The 10133-nt window shown below is 40.6% G+C and overlaps 1 protein-coding gene across 2 annotated transcripts in view; it reads left to right on the top strand.

The window, feature by feature from the left end:
• Positions 1–1415: 1415 nt before the first annotated feature.
• The window catches only part of mgll (monoglyceride lipase), a 39112-nt gene continuing 30394 nt past the window's right edge, over positions 1416–10133 (top strand). Inside the window, exons 1-2 of one of the 2 annotated variants that reach the window (XM_087833304.1) lie at positions 1416–1598; positions 3591–3726. In XM_087833304.1, coding sequence (XP_087689430.1) covers positions 3599–3726 — 128 coding nt within the window. In that variant the 5' untranslated portion in view covers positions 1416–1598; positions 3591–3598. Of the gene's footprint in view, positions 1599–3379; positions 3727–10133 lie in introns of those variants that run through there. The other variant, XM_087833303.1, reaches the window with a different exon arrangement.

The following is a 10133-nucleotide window of genomic DNA, read 5'->3' as shown; positions in this document are numbered from 1 at the left end:
GGGTGAGGATGAATCTTGGCCTAAACCAACTACTATTACCATGTGGGTGGTGATAAGTTCTGAAACCAGGATCTTTTTCCAACATTAAATCTGCACTAATCAGTATTTTAAATAAATAAGAGCTGCCATGATTGTGTGCAGTGTTACAGTGGTCACTATAAATGTCAGCCCCACAGAGAGGTGGTTAGAAACACAAGTGATTGTTAATATTGCTCTTTGTCAACAGAATATGCAAACACCTACTTAAAGTGTCCAAGCAGAACTTTCTGGTAATATTCTGTTTTGTTTCTTTCATATTCTTCCTTACCTTTAATGAGTAAAAGGAATTTGTGACACATTCACTACTGCAAATTAAAAGGGTAGCCCAAATATAAACTCAGGGGACATTTCATTAGGTGATGTGATCAGTGTGGATAAAATCTTTTAGCGACATTTCCAGTAACTCGCTGAATATTTGCCATGAAGAATGACGGTATACCTAAATAAAGTTGCCGTGAAGCATGTGCTTCATTAATGGAATGCCAGTGTTTATCCTAAAGAGAGACTGGACCGAGATTATTTTTTTAATCTTTGCCCATCTACTTCTGCTTATGTATGTTTTTTATATATATGTGTGTGTATTTAAGATTGTGTACATTGTTCACATCACCTCCACAAAAATGTAAACTGTAGAGCGTGTGGTTGGAAGAACTGTATTGTTTGTAATTAATGTGAAATATATGAAAATTTTGCATGAAACATATGAAACAGGGCTGTATATATGACATAGTGATTGTAGTACTATTATAGTACTAGCCAGTACAGTTGACTATATTAAAGAATCAGGTATGTGACAGAAACAGTGCAGTTGTTATTTTTCCACCATTGCAGGTCTGTGAGTTACCCATGGCTAGTTCTACTGTCATTTTCAGATCTAAGCACAATATGTCTGTTTCCTGTATTGTATGATTTTCATCATTTTCTGTACGTGACATTTTCTGACTTTTCTCAAGCAAGGTAGGCGGAAGCAAGTATACTCTGCTTCTCGTAATAGAGCACGGCCTTACAATGGCTTTGTTTGAGAACATGTTCATCTACATTCTACAAATTTATTTTAGCTCAAAAAGGAATGCAGAGACTATAAATACCATGCCAAGAAGAAACATCCCATACCGAGAAGTACTTTAACCTAACCCTAGAGCTGTAACATGGGGCTGTTTTGGAGGACAATCACAACCGACTTGTTTTGTGGTGTCAAATGGAGCAGGCGCTCCATTGCAAAGAATGCATGGGGGATGCCCATGGTACTATTAATAAGTAAATATTAATGGGTCTGGTATGTTCCAATGTGAGTCATGTGGGCTGGGTTTTTTTTTTTAAGTGTGTGCTAAATGAGGCTAAATAGAAAGAGCTAAATAAAAAGTGTGTGTGACTATCGGCTCTCTGTGCGTATGTATGAGAGAGAGAGAGGGCGTGTGTGAATACTTTAGGTTCTCCCTCAAACGCCGCCGATTGCATTCTTCTCTTGACGGGCGGCGAGAGGAGAGCGTCGAAGCGAGAGGCAAGAAGAGCAAGAGAGAGATTAAGGCTGAAACTTCTCTGCAGACGCTCCTGAACAGGTCAGCTCCTGAACGCTGAACGCTGAACATTGAACGCTTCATATTCTTAGAATATCCTTTTAATACTTCTGCATATGGGGAATCACAGTGCGGGGCAATACGGGACCCTTCTACTGTTTTTCTCCAGCATCGACACAATGTTATTGCTTTAACCAGTGAAACTTGTTTTGTGGTGGGTTCATGCGCATCCAATATCATTTCAGGCTTTCATTCATCATTTCATCATAAATGTGAGTGGTACTGTTGCAGCGCACAGATCCACTGGTATCGATACGCTGCGCATAGCAGAGGAATCGATGAATTAAAAGCTAGTAGGTATCAGAGATGCGTGCAGGAACCAATCATTTGCTCTCCTTACTGGAGGCACGCAATTGATGTCCCGTCCTCGCGCATCTCAGTTATTTTACGTATTTATTGGCGCACGGAGACGGGAATGTTTGATTGCAGCACAAAATGAAAAAAAAAAAAATCGTGGGGTTTTGCACATACATGTCGCCAATTTGTTCCAGTAATGATCAGTCTGTACGAACGGAAGCTTATTTCCGCCTGTGTGCGACACATGAATACTGTTACTCACTGACTTATTTGCCCTCTTATGATCCTGTCAAAAGCACCTGACGCGAGCCACGTTTCCCCGCATAGAAAACGACACGGAGCGCATTGCTGAGGGAAAACTATCAATCACAATCCATTCTCTTACACCCGAATATGGATGTCCGGACATCACTGGCTACTGGTATTGAACCTAAATTAACAATGGAAATGTTGAGCGGAAGTAGATATAGAGTTTACTCACATTGTAGCTAAGTATTTCTTTCCTTTAATTAAATCTATAAATAAATAAAAGGTTGGGTTGCAGTTCACCAAAACTGAAAGGGACGACGCGATATCTCAGAAAACTGCTTCACACCAGAGCTATTTTTATCTCAGGTGATTTGCCAAGTGTTACACACGCCGCCCTCTTCGTCGTAAACCAACAATACTATACAGACTGACACAGTGTATTCAGATAGACCTAGAAAACAAAAGGCTCAATGATGCAAGACATGAAGGAAAAGAGAGAAGGAGGAAGGGGTGTTGTGTAGAAGAAACAAGTAGGATATACTAAGATTTGTAGAGCAGTAGAAAAGGTAGAATAACTGGAAAGGCATATCCCTCTTTTTTGAATTTTGATTTTTTTTTTCCTGCGGCATTTACAGCATAACTAATCCAGTTTATACAGTTTAGAACTACTGAGAATCTTCTTCTTCTTCTTTTTCCGGCTGCTCCCTTTAGGGGTCGCCACAGCGAATCACCTGCCTGTATCTCACCCCATCACCAGCATCCTCCTCTGTCACACTAACCCTCTCCCTCCTTCACTACATCCATCAGTCTCCTCGGTGGTCTTCCTCTCTTCTTCTTCCTTACATGGCACCTCCATCTTCGACACTTGTTGTCCAGCATATCCACCATCCCTCCTCCGGACGTGCCAAAACTACCCCAGCCTTGCCTCTCCAACTTTGCCTGATAATTTATAACCTGTGGAAACTAAACAAGTAAACATTCATTTATATTTCATCAGAGCTTTCCCGCGCTTTTTGTCATCTCGTTTTCGTGCACGACAGTGTAGTAACGCAGTTCTGTGACATCGCAGGCGCAGTGTAGGTGTCTAAACTCAATTAGAGAGAGAAGGGTTAAAGAAAGAGAGAGCACGTGGAGAGAGAGAGCGAGCCCATATGGTCTCGTGACGTAACGCCGGACGCTCGAGCCTCTGCTTGTGTGTGTTTATATGTGTGCGTGTGCGCGCGCGCTCGGCTTAGAATCCGGAACGGCACCCTAATGATACTCTTCAGTTGAACACACTGTCGCCGCCGCGTGCTTACAGTAATTAAACAACAACAAAAACAACAATGAACGCCGTGACCGCCGCGTCCTGCCTGCTCGTCGCCGGCTTCAGCTTCTACCTCTACGGCAGCGACGTGTTGTCATCGCTGCTCCGTGTCTCTGTTACAGACTCCTCCATGCCCGAGCCGGGAGCTGCTCCGCGGCGAAGTCCGCAGGGAGTCCCCTACTCTGACCTGCCGCACATCGTCAACGCAGACGGATTGCACCTGTTCTGCCGCTACTGGGAACCCACCGGTCAGCCAAGGTCAGTGAAACGGGAACTAAATGTGTGGCTGCGTTCACTCTCTGTGTGTCCCTTTGTTAGCCCATAATCTGTTGGTCTGCAGAGGAGTGTGCGGCTGTCATTTAAAATAAAATTTTTAATTGTGTTCACATGATTGCTCTCCTGTGAGTCACATGATGACTTTTTGACGCTTAATTTTCAGACATGCGCGCAGTCCACTATTACAGAGTTTGTTCCGTTCAGTGTAAAACCGGCACCAGTGCAAACAGTTTGAGTTCATTTATTTGTATAAATGAGAAGTTCACTCAAGTTTCACTTTAAAACCGCCTCCCACAAGGAACTCTGCGACTGGTTAAACAAGTTCAAGAGCTCTTCAATCACAACTCGCCGTCTTCTACGCTAGTACAGGAAACCAGAATATGTACTTGCAGATGTGATATGAGGCCTAACATCGTCTGAAAAGCACCCAAGATTAAAAACAGGCTGTGTGCAGTAAATCAGCATTAATGACTCTCTTTGTCTGACCCATGCTCAGAGACATTTTAATTGTGTTAATCTCCTCATAAAGGGGTGACCAGATGCACCAGTGACAAACACTGGGCCATGGTGACCTTCATTAACACACACAAAAAAGCAGATCCAGGATCAGTTGATTTGGATTTATATATAAGCCTGCAAAGCTGATCTTTTTTAAACAAAGCTAAAATATCACACGGTTATCTCTCCTCATAGAAGCTTCATTTGACAACATCAAAAGTGTTTTTGTAAGAAGAAGCCCTTGACACAAATCTATAACCATACAGAGACTGCATACATCATCTCTGTATAAGGAACCTCATATGGAGCCAAGCATGTCTTCCATCTGAGCTGCAGCTGCTTGTAGGGACACACGAGAGAACCGATGAATGAGCTGAGAGTGTCGCTCCAGACTACAGCTCCTTTTCAAAACCTGTCCCAGCAGGAGGAATTACTGGTTTTACAGCATCGACATTTGTCCACCCTGTATTCGCAGGCGCTTGAGTTTTTAAGGTTGTATCCTTTCGCCTTCCCAGCAACAGTGAACGGCATCATAGTTCATGTGCGAAAGGCCTCAAATCCTGACTCATCCGGCATTCTGGTGTGTGAAAGAGTGTAAATGGCACTCCTGCCTCTTAGCCAAAAAGACATCAGACAACAGAGCTGGTTGATTAATGGGTCGAGTTTGTTAAAAAAACACACTGACTGGTTCGATAGTGAAACTTTCCGCAGTCTGTAGTTAGAGGCCCTTTCGCTATCACTCACACACTTTGAACATTTTGAAGTCTGCAGCCTCTGCACATGTGGCTGTGGCATGAAACAGAACGCAGAGGTCACATTCATTTACAAATCACACTGTCACATGCTGGACGAGAGCACAAAAAGACAGATGTGGAAGTACCACCAAACATCTGGAATCAAGTTATTACTGCTCACCCATACGTCTCAGGGGAGCAACGACTCACTAACTCATACTGTGTCTACGCCTTTGCTGTAAAATTGTGTATTTGCTCCATAAACTCCGTCTTATAGTTTACCACAGCATGTGTGAATGTATGCATGTTTACTCTGCACGCATACATTATTTGTGTGTTTATAGCTGTGTATGTGAGTAGCAAATCCTAGATAGCTCTATATTCTAGCTTTTACTAAAACATAAATGTGCAAGTGGGACAAAAATTACTGCTTGTTATTGCTCACAGATCCACTGTGGACTAAAGCCTCACTGTAGTCACATGAAAACACCAAAATCACCCAACAATATTGTAAGGCTTGTAAATATGGTATCTGGTCTTGACTCATACTTTAGTGCTGCACATGCTAGGTGAGTTTATTTGAGTTTAGTGTCTTGCAAGATCACATTTAACAAGTAGAGCTATAAAACAGCCAACTCTCTGACTGGTGGACAAGCCACCGAAGCCACCTTGTCAATAGAGTATTTGGAAATAGGCAGTATGATTGTTGTTTGTGTTCCCCAATGTCCCCAGTGTCAAAAATACATAAATAAAAAAATGAATTCCAGTGGCCCATCATCTCAGCTGATGATTTCTCCTCCTAATCATATGTAAGAGAAGTTAAAAGCTGAATCATTGCAGAATTAAAATAGCTGCAGAGTCCTCTGTGTTGTAACACTTTTAGAGCAGAGCTTTGCCTGGCTTATATAAGAGCGTTCTCACTGGAGGGCCAGCCAATGAGCACGCTAAAACTGCATGCAGGGATGGTAACAGGGAGACATGCAAGAGTCAGTTTAATGATGTAATGTGTATTGCCCAACTCTTACTTAAAGACTGATACAATAATGCGTAGTTATATAGCTGAATTCAGCTATATAACTTACAGCTATATAATATTTTTCTTGGTGTTTTGTGGGCAACGTTTTACAGCCTCCTAATCAGCAGTTTATTAACAATGTCAAGTGACTAAACCCCAGAAGCTGCATTAAAAATGTTTACAGGATGCTTAAACTCTTCAGTGAAACCCAGACTTATAAAATTCTTTATTTGAGACAGCAGCTCCTGTACGTTAGACGAGGTAGGTTTATTAGTTTTAAATGATCACAGGTGGTCGTCTAACTGTTCTCTGTATTACTTTAGGGTCTTTACCTTGAAAATAAAAGCAGCTTGCAGTGATTATTGTTGTGATTTGGTGAACTGAATAGACCACCAAGATATCCATATGTTCTTCAAGATATCCAAACGTTATCCCTGTTAGTTCAGAGTTAACAGCAGCATCTCCCAAAACTTAGTGTGATCTAAATCTCTCGTTGTAAAATCAAAGTTGGACAGTGAAGGTACAACTGCCGAGGACAAAGCGGCACTCAGTCTTTTGTCTGTCGTACGGCCTACGCTTAAGAAATTCTCTCCTGTTTTTACATGTTTCACAATGACTTTTCTGTAGTCTGGATGATGGATCCACAGGCTCACAGCTACCCACTCACTGCAGTAATCAGATTAGTAATTTAACACAAAGTGACACAGTGTGTCCAATTTGTGAAGTCTTTGTAAGTGCAGCTTAGCCAGAAACTTTTTAACAATATTATGTGTTCATGTGTTATTAAAAAGGGCTTACAGTTGTTATCTAAGCAGAACTATATCTGAACTGGTATATACAGTACCTAGGGGAAAGACGAATATGTTATAGGTTAAAGTAGGTTAGAGTATTTATCTTTTTCACTTTTGTGATAAGAATAGTTTCACGTCGGCCTCAGTACCACCTCGTGTAGAGATAAACTCTGAGGATCAAAGAAATCTCCAGACAGGGTGTTTTCCTTTTGACAGTTTATTAAAAACAGCGAAGGGTTTGTGTGGTTATGAATAGAGTGTAGCAATGATAATGACATTATGTGATCATCTAGGACTACAGCTTATTATTTTATTTATCATGTTTTTGCCAGTGAATCAGACAATGATAAAAATGAGAATTTCATGAAGGCAAAGTGACCTCACAGCTACTTTCACCACGGCTGTTAACATCACCAAAGTTATGAAGAGAGGTGTTGTAACCATGGTGGCAGGCCAGCAATTAATGACTCATATCTGTGTGGGCCATGTAGTTTATTGTATGTGATGTTTGATTAGTGACGAAGCAGAAACTGAGCACATGGTTGGAAAGCAAATGTATGCATTGGAAAACGTGGAAACAGCTCCCGAAAGCATGTCAGCACCACGCACATTTGTAGAGCTTGTACAGAATCAAGCTTCCACAAATCCTTGATTATTGCTGTTTAATTAACAAGATAATCCTGTATGGTGCAATAGCCACACGCTCTGACTGATGGACATGTACGAAATTTAGGTAACTTCTAGGGTGGCTTTGCTGTTGTTCAACATTTTCCAGAGTGAAATAATAACTAGTTTCGTAAACACTAACACTGACTACTGTTATAAACCTTATCAGTGCACCTCTGTTTTTATATCTTATTTCACGTTTAACTTGTACTAAATAAGACATTTTCATTCTTAAGTTAAATAAGGCTCTGTTACCTTCACTCTGTTGTTGCCATTTCATTTAATGATGCATGGAGAATGCAGATGTACAGAATAGATTTTTATGTTCACAAGCTGTTAACTGGCTTTATCTTTTATTATACAACGTAAAGCCATATTATATAGTTCTTTATTTTTTTCAGTATTTGTTATTTGCATTAGGATTAGAGGAAAGGTCAAAGGTCAAAGGCTTCTGAAAGTTCTTTCACTAGAAGCAGTAAGTAGGTGAAAAGTCGACGGGTGGACTACTTGGATATAAACAATGATTGACAGATCTTCCACTACTTGGATGGACACTAGTATACCACACACACATACATTATACACCTGTATTTTTACAGAATACAGCACACAAATATGTACACGTACACCAATCAGGCATCACATTATGACCTTTCTATCAGAACCAGCAATTTGAGCTACAGTTTTTCAGTAATTTGAGCTACAGTGGCTCGTGCTTTGGATCGGTCCACATGGGCTAGCCTTTGCTCCCCACATGCATCAGTCAGCCTTGGCTGCCTATGACCCTGTTGATGTTTCACCACTGTTCCTTCCTTGGACCACTTTTGATAGATACTGACCACTGCAGACCGACACTGACACCCCACAAGAGCTGCTCATTTCCACTGTATCCATGATACATGATACAGATACTGTATGAAGACAAAAGATGCACTGCATCGTATTTCTTTTTGTGTTGGAGCTTGGGGGGAAATTAGGCTGAGTAATTGAGTATAAAATATGAGCACCATGTGAAATTTCCCAAATGGGTAAATCCAGTTGCCAGCTGGGATAATTTACTGTAAATTAATATAGAAAAGAGAAAAAAAAAAAAGAACTGATTCCAAGTGATCTACTAAACAGTAAGTAATCATTTTTGCATAATTATCACCTCCAGCAGCCTTTACATTAAATGAGTTGAGCCATCGATTTTCCAATTGAAAGCATAAATAGCCATTTAGATACTTCAGGTGGTTATGGTAGGTAATTTGGTAACACTTATGATAACAGTGATGCATTGTAACAGCAAGTAGCGATAAAAAACATATTAAAATGCAGTAAGATAGCAAATGAAGTGCTATAGCATTACATCACCATTGGTTTAAATTAGAAACGAGAACAAATATGCAGGTGTAAGTGCATACCTGTGCAATATGACTTAAATGTCAAATTATTAAAAAGTGTAATAGCTTCATATTTCAGACATATGCATTAGTTCCAATGATTTCCAGTGTTCTTGGTCTATCTGCATGTCTGTATTTGGGCTACTTGGGGAAAATAATTTCTACTAAATAAAAAATCTGAACAAGACACTTCAAAAAAATGGAGAAGGATACAGACAGAACAGTGACAAAATAAGAATCAGTCACAATCAAGCTGCCGCAGTAATCAGGAGGTACAAAGGAGTACATTGCAGTTTATCACAGTAGCTGTGTGGCTCTGCTTTTAAAATGATGTCAGAGATGGTGCACCTCATGAGCAGTCAAGCCCCGTAAAACTCTGGGAAAGTGCTTCAGTCTTGGCACAAGAGAATTTTGCGTCTAAATGTGAAGATGTAAAAGTCTTAATATCGGAAGTACAGTGTTTTGGTCAATTCAGATCAATGTACATTTCTTCAGCTCAGACGGTGTCCAGCATGTTTGGTGTGAAGCTCCAGTAAATGCTTAAGAGGTGGGAGTGTGATAATGTAATGGCTATTTACATTTATAGGCAGCACCACAGGAGCCTGTGGGTATACCAAAATAGGGACTGACTGACTCTCACAGTCTCCAAAAACCTGACAGGAGAGGAATATTCCAGCTTGTTAACAATTCAAAGCATGTGGCTAAAATCAAATTATGGCTGGGCCAAGTATGTTGACTGACTGGAAGTCGGTCAACATACTTGGCCTGGCCACAACCATTTGGGGTTATTTTAAAGAGAAAAGTTGTGCAATAGAAAAAAATGCGTTTGTGTGCGTTACTCGTGTCCTCCATGCTGAGGGGGATTGAATCCATCATTAACACTCTTTGTGCCAATGACAAAATATTCCAGCAATCAGTGTTTTTATATTGTGGATTAGTGTTAAAAGTCGAACATTCTGCTTTTTATTTTGATATAGAGTGCTTATCAAATTTATTAGACCACCAAAGTTTATGCTACAGCTGTCCTGAATTAGTATTGGTGATTACCAAAATAATGTTTCAGTAACGGTTAATCCACCTGCATGCACAGGCCCTAAACTGTAACCCTGCTCACTCAGTTTAAAAGTAACATGATTAGTGGAAGGTGAAACAATTGTGGTTCATTTATTCCTGTTTACTGTATGAAACAGAGGAACAGGTTAACATGTTAATGTGAAGACATTATTACACACGCTGCCCGTAACTCATGTATGGTAACGTCGTTCCTCTCAGGATGTTTTTGCACTGGACGCTGACTGCAGAC

The sequence above is a fragment of the Neolamprologus brichardi genome, chromosome 20, assembly GCF_056152115.1.
Source record: "Neolamprologus brichardi isolate AB-2024 chromosome 20, ASM5615211v1, whole genome shotgun sequence".
NCBI classification, from domain to species: Eukaryota; Metazoa; Chordata; class Actinopteri; order Cichliformes; family Cichlidae; genus Neolamprologus; species Neolamprologus brichardi.
This window is presented reverse-complemented; position numbering and strand designations above follow the sequence as displayed.